General features: G+C 34.6%; 2 protein-coding genes across 4 annotated transcripts in view; both read left to right on the top strand.

Annotated features, from left to right (window-relative positions):
- LOC123867810 (dedicator of cytokinesis protein 9) overlaps window positions 1–6,202 on the top strand; it is a 54,654-nt gene extending 48,452 nt beyond the window's left edge. For all 3 annotated transcript variants that reach the window (XM_045910091.1, XM_045910085.1, XM_045910097.1), the window contains 4 exons: window positions 296–512; window positions 835–1,000; window positions 1,612–1,737; window positions 5,310–6,202. In XM_045910091.1, coding sequence (XP_045766047.1) covers window positions 296–512; window positions 835–1,000; window positions 1,612–1,737; window positions 5,310–5,523 — 723 coding nt within the window. In that variant the 3' untranslated portion in view covers window positions 5,524–6,202. The remainder of the gene's footprint in view (window positions 1–295; window positions 513–834; window positions 1,001–1,611; window positions 1,738–5,309) is intronic.
- A 5,638-nt stretch (window positions 6,203–11,840) lies between these two features.
- Window positions 11,841–16,873, top strand: LOC123867864 (protein phosphatase 1L). The gene is made up of 2 exons (XM_045910169.1): window positions 11,841–12,984; window positions 13,357–16,873. Exons 1-2 carry the CDS (start codon window positions 11,974–11,976, stop codon window positions 13,735–13,737), a joined length of 1,392 nt encoding a protein of 463 aa, XP_045766125.1. The 5' UTR covers window positions 11,841–11,973; the 3' UTR covers window positions 13,738–16,873.
- Window positions 16,874–19,329: the final 2,456 nt, after the last annotated feature.

Here is a 19,329-nt window from a genome sequence, read left to right on the forward strand (position 1 = left end):
CGCCGCAACGAAGCCTTCAACGGATCGATGTGAAATCGCCCAGGAATACGGAAATAGTTACAAACTTGGAGAGAAATATAGACTAATTTTATCCCGGAAAATCAAACAGTTCTGACGGATTTTAAAAACATAAATCCACGCAAACGAAGTCGTATGTCCATCTCGCGAATGCAAGCTATTTCTGTACCCGGCAAAATCGTTAAAACAGATAAATCGTGTAAAGGTAATAGACAGCCAGACTCACTTCCGCTTCTATAAAATTAGTATGGATATATAGGTAGATTTATCTTTGTAGGTGATTCGTGAAGAGCTAGACAGCAAATTAGCCTACATCCAAGTGACGTGGGTGCGCGCGTCGCCGGAAGGAATGGCGGCCACTCACTCGGGAGGCGAAGGCTCCTTTGAGAGAGCCCACAATGTCCGTCGCTTCGTCTTCGAGACCCCGTTCACTAGAGACGGAGCAGCGCGCGGCCCCGTGCACCATCAGAGGTTACGCCTGACACACCTTACAGGTAGGTGTTTTCCAAGTAGTAGGATATGTTTCCACTAATGAGTGATGTTTTTCAATCAATCTGATACAAGTAAAATGACCCAAAATTCATTAACTAAAGTCAAAAATTCAGTACCACCAATTATAATTTTGCATTAAGGTTTCCGCTTGGAACGCTGGCTGGACAAACTTCACGAGACAATATTGTCGATTGTAGAGGTCGATTTTACTGATGTAAAATTTGAAATTTTATACTCATCCTACAGCTGGTCTGTTTTAACAAGCCTAAGTAATAGGACCCGTAACGTCAATGGTATAATGTCATTCTTAATATTTTATTCCAGCGGAGAACTGGTTCCCTTACGTAAAACGAAGAGTGCCGGTGATCGAAACTCAGGTGGAGGAAAAGAGTCCGATAGAAGTCGCCATGTCCGAGATGGAGAGCCAGGTGGCTGAACTAGTGGAGATTGTCAACGCCAAGGCGCCTGATATTAAGAAACTGCAACTTAGGTATTGACATAGCCTAAAGACATAGATACAGTAGGTAAAGACAGAGCAATCCTGCGGGAACATAGGGGCGAGACGGGGACTATACCGACCGGCAATAGTCTGCAGAACAAACTTTTTATTTTAATTTTATTTTTACTCATATACAAGTTAGCCCTTGACTGCAATCTCACCTGGTGGTCAGTGATGATGCAGTCTAAGATGCAATCGGGCTAACCTGGACTTTACCTGCTTAACCTGGACTCAGGCTACTTATTATTATTTTTCTCAGTAGTAGACCCTTCGTTCTAGGTCTCTGGTTCAATCACAAAATAACTTAACTGAAGAATAAAGATGTTTTGATAGTTTTTAATTAACTTTGCCCACAAATTTTGGTTTTTGAAAAATAGCCCCAGAAAGAACTTACTGGTTGAATGAAGAAAGCTTTCTCTTACGTAAAGTCCATAAATAAGTATGGTATGATATTTCTACCTACCCGAAGCTAGTAAAATCGATTTTTTTATATATGAGTATATGTTCTGTTACAAAACAAACTCATTGGAAAGAGCTGAAAAAAGTTTGATCTTTTCAAACAAAATAATTTATTAAATTGTCTGTTGTCTTTGTGTTTACAGGCTCCAGGGCAGTATATGCGTGCAAGTGAACGCCGGTCCCCTAGCGTACGCCAACGCTTTCCTAGACCCCACGTTGGCCCTTATGTATCCCGATGATATGGTCGACAAGTTAAAAGCGATTTTCAAGTAGGTTTATTTTGTATTTATTTATATTTTTGGATTACTTTCAACCATGTTAATCACGATTAACTTCCCTTCCCTTCCCCCTCCAACTAAGCGTAAAGCTTGTGCTGCGACTATAGTGCAACGGGTATGTTTTGAACCGGCGACCTACCTTTCAGATTTCCGTCAGCTCTTTAACCATCGAGCTATTGAGGCTCTTTAACTTTGCACAGGTAGCACTTTTACTTCACATCCAGATGTTAAGGTGGCCGAGCTTGTTTTGGGCTGTTCTCAGACTTGGGCTCGTTTGGAACCTTCGTAGATTTATTTAGTTGTACGTTTACGCAATTATTTGTTACCATTACATCATTATCTTACAAATTCAACAATTGACAAGATAAAATACCTATACGAAGATACCAGCTTTGAATAAATTATTTGACTGTTTTATGAAACTTAGGGTTCCGCGACCGGGGAGTGAAATATGAAAAACCCCTGCCGTTAATTTCTCTGAGACACGAGAGATAGTATTTTACTATATTTTTCTTGTTGATTGACTAACTTGACTGAACCGGGTCAGACATGAGCGGAGCGGACCGAACCAGATCGGACCGACCGACAACGAACCAAACCGGATTGAACTGAGCTCGACAGTCTGGCCAAAATTATTTCCACCAAAAAAATTCCTGAGTTTTTGTTTTTCATTATTTTTTGGTTGAATTGTTTACGTTTTAATATTATGTAAATAGTAGGTAATGAAGTGCATTGACTGTCTGTCTTCTTTGCATTTCGCTTTTATCATTTGATTGTTATGTTTTTCAAAGGCACGACCTACAAATAGACAAACTAATGCTGAATTATACAAAATATGGACGGTAAATTAAATGATATGTTTCTTATAAAAGACCGATTGAATTAAATGAATAATAAAGGTCAGGGCCATTTACCAATACAGAAACGTGATTTGATGTAAACAGGTTCCCAAACTTTGAACTCATTACTCTCTTTTAGGAAATTATTCAAAAAAAAACATGATTTTTGTCCTTGATATGTGTCTGATATCCATCAAAATCAAAAATCAAAATCAAAACATTTTATTTGCTTAAATGCGGGTTAAATAGTAATTACAAATTCATATTATTGGTATCACCACATTTGCCATAGAATGGCGTACAAATTACGTACATACATGAATCATTACAAGTTAACGTCACTCAAAGTCCATAATATTATCTACTTACTCAATTTTAAGTCAAAAAATTCTTTAAGCTCATAAAAATTGTGCATATTTAGCCATTTAAATAGTTCAGTTTTGAATCTATTTAAAGGTAATAATTTGATGTTATTAGGGATTTTGTTAAATATTTTAATACATAACATGACACATTTTTTTTACAAAATACTTAGTCTAGGTATATAGTTCAAAACTAGACGATCAGGATTTCTATTGCTATGGGCATGATCATAATATGTATTGCTTGCAATTGTAAATAATGACTTGTGTTTTTTAACGAAGCAACAGATTTCAAATATGTATAAACCATTAAAGCGATGATAGCCTATTGGTTAAGCTTAAAACGTCGGCCTCCTAGTCGAGGGTTCCGGGGTTCAATGCTCAACTCGCACTTTTAACTTTTAGGCGCTTCGTGCATTTTAAGCAATTAAATATCACTTGCTTCAACGGCGAAGGAAAACATAGCTAGGAAACCTGCATGCCTGGCAGTTCTCCATAATGGTCTCAAGGGTGTGTGACGTCTGCCAATTCGCACTAGCCCAGCGTTACGCTTAAAACCTTCTCATTTAAAGAGGAGACCCATGCTCAGTTCGTATAATGCTGTACCTATTTCGTATATCGCTGCGCACACAGGAGTTTGATGTGTAATTACTGTGTATTTTACTGCCAAATCGAAAGGCAAAATTTTACCGATCAAAAATCCAATTATAATGGGCAATTTTATAAAATTAAAATTTGGACCTTGATGCATGGTTATAAAGTGAATATTTTCAACTTTGGGGATGTTGGAACTGAATGCAATGTTTATTTATAATAATCGACACGTTAGACATCTCATAAAAATATAAGGAAAAAGCTTTTAGAAACTTGAATGTCCAGATTTAAATATCACAATATTGTGCCAGTACTTGTTAGAATTCTCAAGTCAGTGAGCCATGTTTTGTCATTTGCAGAACGGCTGAAACTACTAATAAAATTTACTGTCGTTATTTGTCACAAATTTAATGATCTTGTGACTTATAGACAGATTATAGATAAATATACATATTTATTATTATTTATTAAATATTAGTATGGATTTCGGCCGTTTTATGACATCAAATCATGTCATTAACACGTTAATTTTATTAATCTTATTCTTACGTTTATACAAACCCGTTAGGAGTTATTTTTTGCTAACTCGTTCTTTGCAGACAAGACCTCTTAGTAATTGACTTGTTTTAATAGTTGTATTGTTTTGTTTATAAATAACGATTAGATTATATTAGACGTTATTTAAAATAACCAATGCATTGATGTGTGTACAGATAGAGAAGGTCGAAATAGAGTATGTCGACGAGTACATATATCTTGGACAACTTATTTCTCTCGAAAACTCCTCCATCGATAGAGAGATCGAAAGACGTGTCACAAATACGTGGAAGAAATATTGGAGTATGAAGGAGATTTTCAAGGGAAACCTTCCAACAAAAATTAAAACTAAAGCTTTAGAGACTTGTTTACTTCCATGTCTTACTTACGCATGCCAGTCTTGGCCTCTCTCCATCAAAACGATTAAAAAAATAAGAACATGTCAGAGAGGATTAGAGCGAAGCTTAGTTGGGTTAAAACTGAAGGACCGTGTGAAATGCTCTGAAATAAGGCGACAAACTAGAGCAAGAGATGCCATCAAACAAATTCTAAGACTTAAATGGAGATGGGCAGGCCATATTCAAAGGTGCCAGGATGAAAGGTGGACGAAAACCGTGACTAACTGGTATCCTTTGAATTGGAAACGAAGGCCTGGAAGGCCAATAAAAAGATGGGATGATGACATCGCAAAAATTGCGGGAAGGACATGGAGTACTTTAGCTAGAGATAGATGCACATGGAAGGAAATGGAGGAGGCTTACACCGCTACAGGCGGTCCTTACATGTAAAAATAAAGAGCAAGCATGTTTATTAATAGAAATAAATGTAAATATCATAGGATTAACTAGGTTTAGAAAAATAAATGTAAGAAAAAAATAATACTTTTTAAACATAGTTATAATAGTTTTATAGAGTTAAGAAATAATTAATGTAAGGAATCAAATAAAGCTTTTATTATTTATTATTATTATTATTATTATTATTATTATTATAACTCGTTCTTTGCAGACAAGACCTCTTAGTAATTGACTTGTTTTAATAGTTGTATTGTTTTGTTTATAAATAACGATTAGATTATATTAGACGTTATTTAAAATAACCAATGCATTGATGTGTGTCAACAAACCCATCAAAAGTGTTTACGTAAAATTTATTTCGGAAGAAATAAATTTTTGATATTCATTGAAAATTCGTTCATCTTGAAGTAAGTTTCGTCATTGTTGTTTTATAGGGAGTTCCTGACAGTGTGCCACGCGGCTCTGCAACTCAACGCAAAACTGATCAGTTCGGACCAAGTGACGTACCAAGAAGCCCTCGAAGCCAACTACTACAAGCTCAGCGACTCGCTGTCGAGCGTGCTCGGCCAGCCGCTCCAGGACATCCTCCTAAATGGAAGCCTGAGCGCCACCGTCACCGGCGTCGAGATGGAATCCAGCAACGCCTAAAAAAATTATAACCTAACCTATATAATTCTCTAGTCTCAATTTTCTAAAATATGTAAAACCTTCGACATCTTTAATTCCTATAGTTAACAGTCCAGATTTATAAAATCAATCTATGTGAATTCTGATGATGTTTTTAGCAATTTTGACAAATAACAACGTTGCTTAGTAACCTATCGACAGATTACAGATAGATTGAATATTAATTTCGGTTGTAAATCAACAAACAATAATCCAACACGTCTTAGTTATTAAAACTTACCGCAGGGCTAGTACGAATATGTGATTATCACATTGCGATGTTCTCAATTGTCATGGGCGGTATTAATGGTATTATTCAGCGAATGATAAAATATAGAAACATTCCTTACGCCCGATTATGGCGTAACAAAGACCACAGTGGTGCTCTATCACCATGTTCAGTTCGATTGTAACTATAACTATCACTTTGCGTCAGCCAATCACGGCAGCGGCCAGTATCGCGTGATACATAGTACGAACCAATCATGATGTGCCTGTTAAGACGCAATTTAATTGGTTGAAGATTCTTATACAGATGTGAGTTTGTTGACTCTATTTCCGAATAATATAATTGAAGGCAGCTTCTATGCTTTGTCGTTCACTGATAATATAACTTTAAATGCACTATAGCAGTGCAGTTTAACTAATAGTGAAAGAATGTGGCTAATTCTGTTGGACACAATCTCTAAATTAAACTAAAGTAAGAGATTCAATTGTGGGGAAGGACAGCACTGGATTTAGCTCTGTCAGTTTAGTTGAGCTTAGACTAGTTTAAAGATTGTTTACAACAGAATTAGCCACCGTGTCAGCCAATCAGAGGTGATACCGTCACAGTGTAGCTGTCTAACTTTGCTGTTAAGGTCCCAGGACTTCATTTAATATTCGGATGTTATCCGATTTTTAAAGTCCTTTTATTTGTATCTGTTCTTCAAAAAGCAACGTTATCCATTTTGATCAGAAGCCAAAATCTTGTCTTTTGATATAAAGAATCTCACAAATATACCTATTGCCTATATTATAATATACTTCGATAGTGAGTTTAGTCATAGTTTTCTCTTCTTGAGAACTTTATCAATTAGATAGCATAAAATGGCTATTAACTTTCATTTTTATTACTTATCTACTATATACTGTAATCCTTACGTACGTAAGACGTATCCTTTATCTTATACTATAATTTAGATGTGACAAAATATTGATTTCCAATAACTCACAAAAATGGACTTAACGATAAAAATTGTATACAGTGGTAATCTCTAACGGCCGAAATTAATAATCATAATCAATCTATCTGTAATCTCGATAATCTGTAACGTAAAACTGAACTGTAATTGAAACGTGAAAATGTAAGATCATTTTTGACAAATAACGTTCCTGAATAACATATTATCGACAGATTAATGATAGATTGAATTCTTATTAATTATGTCGGCCTTAAATCTTTAGTTTATTAATCGAATTATCGTATTTAGCCGATTCGATTCATCAAGTGACCGTAATGCTGGAGACTGACTTGTAATATTTTGATGTACCTAATGTATCGAGTTTTTGTAACTCAAAGCGAAGACTTGTAACGTTAGCCTGTAATGTGTTCGCGGCGAGCGCCGCGTGCTTTATCGGAAATTCCTTTCAGTGTTATATTACAAGTCAGTGCAGGTTGCGTTATGGCGTCATTTTGAGTAAAAATGGTACATTACAAACAAACGGTACAAGTCAGTCTCCAAGCTTTAGACCTTATGAACATAATGGATAGTACCATTAAGAGGCAAAACAAGATAACCATGTTACTAGACGTTATTTGACTTGCAATTATGCAAATATTAACCAATTATAATAAAACTGCGAAACTATTAATTAATGAAATAATTAGTTAAACATTTGCAACGGGAAACAACGATGATGAGGTTAATTAAGGAAATAATTATTATACTATTGACTATTCGTAAGGTACAAGTCAATTAAACCTTCCATCCTTTTTACAGTCGTTTTGCTATCTTGGCTTTAGTTTAACTGAATTAACACTGACGACGTGAACACTACTCATTAGTAGAACTTGCCTTATTGCTCTCAAAAAGTAGCAAACTTATAAAAGCTAATTAATATGTACAAAAAGTTTGCAATATCTCATTTCCATCCTTGTAAACATTGTACGCACAAATGCTAACTCACTCATTTATTGCTGGTTTTTCAATCGTCAAATAAACTTTATCTGACGTTACACATAAAATCTTTGCATATGAGATAGGTTTCATATCTATTGATAAATTTATTCAGAATCTTTGTCTTCATCAAGATTATAATGGCCTCTGCTTATCGCCACCACACGGTAATAGCTGTTGCCTGCATTTATGGAATAGGTTAGTCTAGGTTTCCTATGTAGGCATCATCAGGTTTAGGGTAGCGCCCTATTTGCGCTTAAACTTAAACCTTCCATTTGTATGCTACCTTATAAATACGCATAATATCATTTCGCAACATGATAACATAGTTCAATTTTTGTCTAGTTAAAAATATTATAAAACACTGTGTTTCGCAATACCATTTTTAAGACAATAATCTATAATCTTTTTTTCAAATGACAATACAAATACCAAAGTCCAAAACTTATAAAGTATGCTCATGATGTGAATAGTTTTTAAAATATATTAATACTTATTTCTTTTATAATGAAAGAGGAGAACGGGAAATATACACACACAGTTAGACACGATATATCATATTATTGAAAATAAATATATTCATTCATACTAATTAATTTATTTGTATTCTTAAGTATATATATCTTTGATCTTAATTTTAAGGTTCCTATAGCAGTTTAACTATAAACACCCACCATATCAAAATAAAATTTATAGTTCCTCACTAATAAAACATCACCATGCATGGAAAGATTTTATCACCGAAAAAAATATATCATAAATATCACCTACTCTCTAATCACGTTTTTTTAATATAACTTAATGAATTTATTAATAATTTTAAATAAAACATTCTTACTTTAGTACAAGTTGATGTACAGATTAAATTTTATTTTAAAAAGTTTATTATCAGTTTAATTTATTTTGTTGATAGTGCCTGTTGGTTTTCGTCGCGTTAATATAAGTGTACTTTGTGTAAAAGTAATAAACTTACTTTCACTATTTTGTTAAAGAAGTTAGTATTTTAATTTTTAAGAATCTAATCTTATCGGATTTTTGTGTCGTCATAATCAAAAAATATTGCGCCTCCCTAGCACAGACCATGTCATCATGGCATTGTGATCATTGCAATTAGATCCATTATGTTAGTTGCCCGTTGACTGCAACGTTTCCCAGGCAACTAGTCGACCGTGCGTAGTGGATCTTATCGTTGTTTTATATTGGCTTAGCGGGCTAAAGGTTAAAAATCTCTGCAAAACAATGATACAGCTTGTCTATAGCTTGTCTAAGCTGAAATGACGCGCTCGGCGCTACTACCATCGATGTATATGGATGGACCCTTCGAAGATAAAAAACGCGCTCAAAAAGTCAATAGAATTTGAAAAAGTCTCTTGACTTTGTCAATGACGATGACGTAAGATTCAAGCGTATTTTTGCGGACGGAATTGTATGGGAAAGGCTAATCCATATACATCGATGGCTACTACATAATAAGTTGATTGAGATTTGTGAGTGCAAATATTAATAACGACACTTCATCTGTGTGGGAGTTCGACTATTCCGTGAACTAGGATCTGTATGCGTACATCATAGTCGACTAATCGCGTGATAAACCCGACAGCGCTCACTGTATAAAACAATACGTCCGCTCTCGCCCGTGTTCATATCATTTACAACACACATTGTTGGACAACAAATCAGGCTCCTAGGTTCGAGTCCAGGCAACTGAATGACCAATTACAATGGCATTTTAAAGTGTATTGCGCGGATATTTTAAATTTGCTCGTGTGCGTTAAATGTGGTAGTGGGACGCGTCATTTCAGATTAGACAAGCTATACCTCAGCGTGATTGGGCTCTTAACATTTTTTCTTCGCAGTCAGATAAACTCCATTGAATACTCTTTTCATTCCATTTAGTATTGTAATATGTTGTCGCAACAGATAAATACATAATATGCCATAATATTATGTACAATTTCCCGCGGAATCGCAGATGAACTAATTTAGTAGTAGTAACGGGAAAGAATATAATAAGTATAATATTATAAACTCAGTTCGTATAAAATAAAAAAGCGCCCGAAACTCTTTAATATAGTATGATAACGTTTTAGTTTCTTGATTTATTATTTTCTAAGTGTCGAATTCCATAGACATAAAAGCCGGTTATCGGTTAATTTACGTATTAGGCTTGTATTAGGTACATTTTTCTGACACTATGTGAATGTTATTTTTAAGACCATGTCCTTATTTCACAAGGTTTTAAGCAAAATAAATCATAATCCTTATTACACGGCGTAAATATTTTCTTGGCTTTTATTACATTAATTAAATTATACATGCGAAAAAATTGTTTAAAAATAATTAAAAAATGCGTCGCCTTCATACTAAGATAACGAAACTATTTGAAGGGCCGAAATTAATAAAAATCAATTCCATATGTTATCTGTCGAACTCGATAAGTTCGACACGCTGGAATTAGCATATTAGTCAAAAACTAAAAACTTTCAAAAATTGTATGGTTTTCTTTCTTGACAAATAACAATGTTGCTAAGTAACTTATCGACAGATTGTAGATAGATTGAATAATATAATGATTTTAGCCATTATTCTATTATTATTGCCCTATAACTGATAACTGGTGAAATGTTATGATTTGATGAAGAAAATGTTTTAATTCATAATTTGTGTTATGTTGATAATAAATTAACATGATGAATAATTACAAAACGTATGCCATAAAATATGTATAATAAAATAAATATTTATACATGATTTATACTTAAAGTAGTCGGGATTACGATGTATGTTTGCACAAATTAATATAAATCGAGGATTTTGTATCTTAATCTGAATATTGTAATCTGAACTTGCTGTTTTAATACATTTATAAGAATGAACTGAGTTTTTTATTTCGTTGCTCCTTAGGCTCAATTCACACTGGGTTGGCAGTGGCGCGGCGAGCATTTTCTGTGTAAAATAATAGTAAATTTTGTCTTTACACTGAAAAGACCAGTATCACTCGAGAATCTTGAAAAGGCCGTGAGGACATACGTGGCGACGGCTCGAGCACCCTCGCGGCCACGTGCCTTTTCGGCGGTCCTATCCGCAATGTTGCGAGCGTCAGCGGATGCGGGCACAGGCAGCCGCACGCTCCCCGTTTTGCGGCGTTTCTTTTTTAGGAAGAAGTGTTTTATAAACGAATTTCATCATTTTCTATCCAAACATGAGTTTCCTTACCGAATGTTGAAACTAGACTGGTCTGGTTAAGAGAGAAAACTAGGCGATTAGTAACGCGGAGCCGCCCATGGCGACGCCCGCTTGACGCTGCCCGCCGCTGCTATCCCAGTGTGAATGAATCGAGCTTTATCCTACATTCTAGTTTTCAGTAATTCGATCTGAGTAAGGGTCGTTATACTTATGAGTTTGAATAGTGCTTGCACAAGAGATATGATAGCAGCTTAGTGGTTATTCGCCCCTTCTCGTTCTCAGAGGAGCGGGTCTCCTGAATTGAAAAAAATGTTTTCAGTGAAACGGTGAAAAGATTTTTCAAATAGGTACTGGCAGTCATCATCATCATTTTCAACCGATAGACATCCACTGCTAGACTTACAATAGGTAAAAAGAGCAAACGAGTAGGCAGGTCATCTGATGTTAAGTGATAACCGTCGCTCATGAATATATGCAGTACCTTTCAGAGGAACCGCCAATGCGTTGCCGCCTTTCAGGAATTCGAAGGTCCGCCGTGCCCCTTGAATAATTCCATATTGTAATCTAATGGGAACACCGCAGAAGCGTGATTTTGCAGTTTGCATGTGCGTGGAAAAAAGGATCGGTCGAAATGCACCAGGCACACCAGACGGTGAGGGTAATCCTTCATACTATCTCTATGGGGTGAATTGTTCACCGACCAGAAACATTGTTTGCAGTGGCGAGCGGTGCGCATGCGGTGTGGTTGTAGAAAAAGGAGGGTGGACCATGGGTAGATAAACTACTTTTCAGAGAGATTAGGTATCTACTGCCCTAGATGTTCATCTTCATGATTTTAAATCACTCTTAAATCATAACCATAGACATGCCTTGACTCGTTCTAGCCCCCGTCTCTAGCACGAGTCATTATTTTGCATAGTCAATGTTACCTATATTATAAGTCTGTGAATGTTATTTTGACAGCGGTCTGCGGTACAGTGATTCTACAATTTAATTTTAGTCTATTGCTTGGTTTACAAAACTGTAAGTTCGCGATTTCCTATTGCAAAATAGTTTTATTAGTTTTATTTGTATTTGTTTCAAGGACATGGAAGACGAATTAGAAGATAAGGTGGTACACCAGACTTATGTGTCGTTTATGAAAATTTTATCGCGCTTTACGAGCAGCGTTGCGTTTGACACTCCATTGAGCTATTTATGGAAGATGGTGCGACTCTACTTGCTTCGATCAGAAGTGTTAGTGTTTACTCTTGCTCTCATTATATTCTTCATGTATCTGCAAACGCTGGGGCTATGGAGCCGGACGCTGCTGAGCAGGCTGTCCCAAGCCATGAGCCCGCTGAACGCCGTGCAGCGCATGAAACTCATGGAAGGCTCCGAAGCTGACAAACAAAGCTGGGAACTGAAAGGCTCTCAGAGTGCGGCTTATGCAATCAAAGGCAGGCGAATGCACATGGAAGACAAGTTTATTATTAACGAAAATATAAATAGCACCGGCATATCGTTGTTTGCTATATTTGACGGCCACGGCGGAGAGTTTGCCGCCAACTACGCTAAAGACCACCTTATACAAAATTTATACAACAAAGTTGTCGAATTATGTGCCTTCAAAGACGGCAAGATAGTAAATACACCTCAAAGAGACAGCCCGGAAGAGCCACCAAAGGAGCCGAGCAATCTCTCTCTTGACCTAGAGAGAAAGAGTAGTTTTAAAAAGTCTTCAAGTACAGCTGATGATACATCAAAAAAAGAAATAACCGATCCAGAACTCCTGGCTCAGCTGTCAAAAGCGAGACCAATAATCACAAGGGAAGTAAAGCCTACTAAAGCAGTAAAAAATATTGCAGTCCCACTGTCAAGTTATGTGGACAAAGGGAAGATAAATTATGGTAAACTATTGACAGATGAGGTTTTAGCTGCTGACAGGTTGCTTGTAGAGGCTGCCAAGCGCACCATGAATGTAGCGGGGACCACTGCTTTGATAGCTGTGTTAGAAAACAACCACTTGATTGTAGCTAACGTAGGTGACTCGAGAGGAGTGATGTGTGATAGTCGCGGTAATGCAATACCTGTATCATTTGACCACAAACCTCAACAGGTACATAGTTTATTATTTATTCAAATTGAGTCTTTATTGTCTCTTTATCTATTAACTATTTATGGCCCATTAGTAAACCAATTTGATGAAATTTGGTACAGAGGTGGCTTGCATCCTGGAGATAGACAGAAGGATAAAACCTTTACCTTCTCTAGGGCTTTTTTATCTAGGAAATTTTTAAAGGATCTAGTACAGCACTCCACGTTTTCAGTGAGCTGATATATGGCCCACCATAGGTTATTGTATTGTATTTATAATAGGGAAGCCACACAAAAAATAATCTATCAAATGTTTTAGATAGATCTTGGCCCATAAGACCAGTGGAGGAATCTAATCTAATAAAACATTTACAAATTGTGTTATGTTCAACAGGTGCGTGAACAAAAAAGGATTGAGGCAGCTGGAGGTTACATTGCCTTTAACGGAGTGTGGAGGGTGGCTGGTATCCTGGCAACGTCAAGAGCAATGGGGGATTATCCACTCAAGGATAAGAACTTTGTTATAGCAGATCCAGATATTCTTACCTTTAATCTAAATGACCACAAACCCATGTTCTTAGTCTTAGCATCAGATGGTTTATGGGACACATTTTCAAATGAAGAAGCTGTTAAATTTATAAAGGAACGCTTAGATGAACCAGATTATGGAGCTAAAAGCCTAACTCTTCAGGCCTACTACAGAGGGTCCGTTGATAACATTACAGTTCTAGTGATAAAATTTCCAGATACTAACTGGCTGACAGTAACTCAGTAGTCTACTCTCTTGGACATATTCTGATTTTTAATTATATAGCTGATTTTATGAATTAGCTAATGTCACTTATGAATGTAAACTTTTAGAAGACAAAATTTATATTTGAAAACTAGATGCAGGTGACAGCCGTTTTGGTTTTTTAAATTCCTGTAGGAACTCTTTGGGCATAATAAGTAGCATCTGTCACTGGGATGCAAGCTATCTTTGTACAAAATACATGATGCCTGGGACGTCTGGGTGTGGATTTAAGTTTTTTTTAAATCCCAGGGGAAAACCTTGATTTTTCCTGGACAAAAGTAGTATATGCCCATCCCTGGGATGCAAGCTATGTCTGTCCCAAACGTCAAAATCGTTTTCGAAACCATCCAGATTTAAGAGTAGTCTTTACTAATACTAAATATGCTAAATAATAATATGTTTTGTAAAAATTTACTACTTTAAAAGTAATAAAAAATTTCATAATTAAATTTTTATTATCAATGTTTGATAAATCTCTAAATAAATAAGCCTCTAAAATATACTTAATTACATTAAGAAATTATATGCCACCTTCTTTTAATAATATTAGTGATACAGTAATATTTTTTGTAAATGAAACATAAACTGTGTGGTTGTGAATGTTAATTGGAAGAATAACTAAATTTTATTATTATCAATTTAAATCACTGTTGCCAGTTTTTTTTTTTCGCCAAGTTGGGATTTTGGAACTTTTTGAGTGAAAACAGCGGAATTCGTTCGTTGAAAGCGGGACATAGTAAAAAAACTTATATAATCAGAAGTTTTCAAATATTTAGCTTTTTATTTGAATTAAAATTACGTTTACGTAACAATAGATAGCAAAAAATTGCCATAGAAAATGTATTCTAATAAAAATATAATATTTTAAATCAGATTTACCCTATCTTTATATAGTTGAGTCTTATTCATGTTCAGAATAAAAAAAAACAAATCAAAATCAAAAAAGTTTATTCATTTGAATAATATAGCGTTTCAAACAATAGTCTGTGAAGTGAGTGTTACAAATTGCAACTTACAATAAGAGAATAATTATTATTTATAAGAATTACTTATTCATGATATTTCTGTGAGGATTTAACTTTTAAAGTTTCCTTTTTCGCTTTAATAAAGATGAAGAACTCTTCACAGGATAGCTGTAGATTAAACTGGATGAGTAATTCTGCTTGGTCGAGTTATCCCCGAAAAGCGGGACTGAGCCTGTTCCGCGCGGGATATTTAATTTTGATTTAAAAATCGGGACGTCTGGCAACGCTGATTTAAATATTAATTCATATCCATATGTTGAAATATAAAATTTTAAACTGAAAGATAGAGATATATATGCCCCGGAGATTGCAATTTAATAATTAATATCACAAAGAATTTTATTCATTGTTGCTTTCTAGGATAGTTTCAATTTGTAGAATATAGTAGCAAAACCTTTGCTCATAAATCAAAATACAAACTTGTACCAATATTATATTATGTACATTATTTATAAGTTGTTAACAGCTGCAAGTTGCTGAAATAGTGACGCAACATCATAGTTCCTTATCTTGTGAAATGTGATTTCAAAGCCTTTTTTTGATTTTGCCAAATATCTTATTTTTATTTAGGTTCTGCATTTTGTGCCTAAGCTTTACTTAGCTATTGTAGGTCGTAGGTATATTACTCGTATGTTTTACCTGTGGTGCTAGTCAATTATGATGTTCGCACATTACAGGCAACGCTAAAAATTTTATTACAGTGCTTATTGGTGTACTGATTGATGTCTTTGAACAGTTTTTGTGTGCGTAGCGTTCAGTGTTCTGTAATTTGCAATCACCTTAATACTTCACTCTATCGCGTATAATTTATTGTGTAATACTAATATTTAGTGTAATTTTAATGTGAATATTGGTTAAGCCATTTTTGTTGTGATAGTATTAAGTAATCTACTAACAAAAATTATATGGGGATAAAATATTTTTGTATTCCAATCTAAAGTTTATTTATGCTATATTATAATGTTTACTCAATAATATTAATAAGTACAAATTTAAGTTTATGGTGACCCTTGAAATTGTAATTTTTTTTTTAATTAAATTAACTTTCCTAAAATATTTCTCAAATTGGGGCCAAAGCATTCTAATTTGTGGCAAAGTCAGATATGTACTTTACAAGAATGCTATATTATATACATATTATTATTTTTTGTTCCTAATTACATATTATATTCTTTTTAATTTACAATAAATTCTGAAGTTGATCATCAATTTTGATAATTTAACTTCCCAACTATTAGATAATATGGTCATCAAATCATAGAAATTATACATTTACGACCGAAATTAATATAGGTATCTATTCAATCTATCTGTACTTTGTCGATGAGTAACTTGGCAATGTAATATTGTTCCTTTTCAAAAAATACCACACAATTTATAATTTTCATTTTTCATTTTCACTAAGGTAACTTGTCGCCAGATTAAATGATTATTATTTATTCATTTCAACTAAGCTTTTTATTATATTATATATTGTTGTGTATTTTTATCCTGTGAATAACATTATATCATCTATATTTTGTGTTGCAATTATTTTATGTTAATCTTGTTCAGAGTTTAACAAAAGAAAATAACCTATTAAAGACAATGCAGGTACATTTGTCATTCGTAAATAATTTCGTTTATCTAAAGTAATCAGTAGATAGTTATAATTTTTCTTTAAAAAACATGTATATAAGATTTTGTTAGTAAAGGTTCAGTTCAAAAGTGTAGATGTACTGTATGTATCATAATATAGACTCGGACGGCAAATCTTCCTAAAGAAAAAAGAAAACTTACATAGTTACATTGGTAAAACCTCTTTAACAAGAAAAAAAATATTCTGAACATATTACACATTTTTTAGCAAACCTACGCTTTGTCTATGTTCCTTTATGTTAAGTATATTTTTTGAATTAAGTGAAACAAAATACTTTTTAATTAAGGAAAGGAAAAACGATTGGATTAAACATTTATTTTCTACTTGTGTGCTCTGTGTGTTGATCATGTAATAAAAGAAAGGAATATTGATTTCGATTATCATTCAAAATAATCATAATATATTTTTATGAGTGTTGTGTATAATATACAGGAAAATAAACTCATTATAACAAATGTTTGTGTTTATTCAGACTTTATTTACATAATCTTTATTGTTAAAAATATGGGGATATACATATTCATATTTTGTAAAAGGCTTTTGCGTCTCCAGCGTTGGTTTGTATTTGTGAAGTATTTTATGGGACCTTGCATATTATATTATCTAAATACACTATTATACTTACAATTAAAAATTTAAATCGAAATTCAGAATATTTTGTATGAATGGCATCGATTGACCACTAACAACAAAGGAATATAATCAAAAACAGTACCTAAGGGTTCTTCAAGTTAGAATTTCTTTTATATTAGTCTCGAAAACTTGTATGAAACAACGAAAGTTCGAGACTGCAATAGAATGAAAAGATTCCTCACTCTATTTATTACTAGCGATCTGACCTGGCTTCGCACGGGGACTTTTTAACATTTTTGTGGGGATCTCTAATTTCTTGAAAATAAAATATTGCTTATGATACTCAGGAGTAATGCAGCAGGAGTAATGCAGCTTTCTACTGGTGAAAGAATTTTCGAAATCGGTTCAGTAGTTCCAGAGATTACTTCCTACAAACAGTCTTACACACTTTACCTCTATAATAGTAGTACCGATTGAAAGCAAATTATTCACGGGCGGATCTAAGGCAGTTGCGTTAACTAGATTTTTGCCTATTTAAATTATTATGACTAGAGTTGGCAATATGAAGGCAACACATCGTGGGCATAATATGATTAAACAATATAAAGCAAGGAGCTTAGTTTAATATTGCACGTTTTAAAATTTTCGAAGGCACTGAAAAATATAGCTGCTTACATTACAGGGTTTGCGCTTGACCACCAATTTAGTTTTAGTTCACCATAGCATGTTATGCCACGGTGAAACTAAAACGATACTGGAATTTAATGCAATCTGCAGGGATTAAAACTTCGATTAAATTGTGCGCCGCGCCGATCCGGGAAACGGATCACTCGTATCAATTGTGGTACATATTGATTGTATGAACACCAAATTGGCATTAACAGTGCTTACAGACACTGCCTAATATCTCCGGCTAACTTCACACACAGTTAATATAATATTATTGGTATTAAGTGCACACGTACACACTGTTAAGTGTTCGTGTGGCACTTAGACCGTTCACCGTGACCGCGATGCAGTTTACGTTACGCACACACATACGTTAACGCTAATCGGTGAAATAGATTTACATTTATCATAATAAAGTTATGTGGGTGAAGTTAACTAGAGGTGTAAAACCGCGCATGTTAACAATTATTTAGAATACGGTTCCAGGAGGATTTGTCTTAGGTTAACCGAAGTTTTAATACTATGCGATTTACATATGATCGTTTTCCATTCAACAGATAAATCGATTGCAAGTGTTTCTCTGTAGAGTTAGATACTCTCTATAAAGAAACCACACTTCGTACGGTTTATATAATATACTTTATGCTGATCGCACATTACACATTATCATCGCACCTTTCGCATATTCAAGAGAGATCGCATCCCATATGCTGTTTCACTCACACAAGATTTTAAGTTGCATTCTTATCGATGCGCGACACTACACTGGTTTGTAAAATTGATGCAGAACGCTCGGCTCGTTTCACAGTTATGCATAATATAGGTCCCTGCCTATGTGCTTAGTTCTGTCTAGATGTAATCCGCATTTCTTTTGATTGTTAGTCGGAGCTAGCTAATAAAATTGTTTGCCTTTTCGCAAACTGACTCAACTATATTACGCACTGAAACTGCACAAGTGCTGTTTGCGGCACATGGCTCTTAACATATAATGTGCGATAATCTTTAATCTAGGGACAAATCTAGCTGAACTCCGCGAGCGAGCGTAAAACGGGTGGAATTTTTCTGTGGCGATTTGTCCGTGCTGTGATTTGTCGTGATCTCTTAACAGACCTCTATTAATCCACCCAGGACTTACGATTGCGAACCTGTTTTTAAAGCTACTTGATTTTCGCCATTTTGGCGCTGATAGCGGCAGTGAGCGACATGTGAGCGTACTCGGAACTAAATATTAGTGATACAACATCTGTCAACACGGAGATCATTTGACACAAAGCATCAATTTTAATTGTAACGCTCGTTGAGGCGCTTAGAATCGGCACAAAATATAACTGTCACTTTATATGGCACGTCTTTCAGGTCTTGTAATAATGATGTCCATTTCGGTGCTCTCTGTGAACATTTCTAATGATGTACCTATTATTTATGTAACTACACAAATTGCCTGTAGATATATTATTAATTTATTAATATTTGCATGCTGAAGGGTCAGTAAAATATGCACGGATTTTTAGATTGTAAGCTACCCATATTTAACAAATAAATAAATTTCATTTCATTTCATTGTAATAAATTTTCACCCATGGAATTTCGTTGGATTTGTCCCTAGCCCTAACTCAACATACAATTATTTCATTTAGCTACTTATTTTATTAAAATAATAAACAAATA

Source organism: Maniola jurtina, chromosome 1, assembly GCF_905333055.1.
Source record: "Maniola jurtina chromosome 1, ilManJurt1.1, whole genome shotgun sequence".
NCBI lineage: Eukaryota > Metazoa > Arthropoda > Insecta > Lepidoptera > Nymphalidae > Maniola > Maniola jurtina.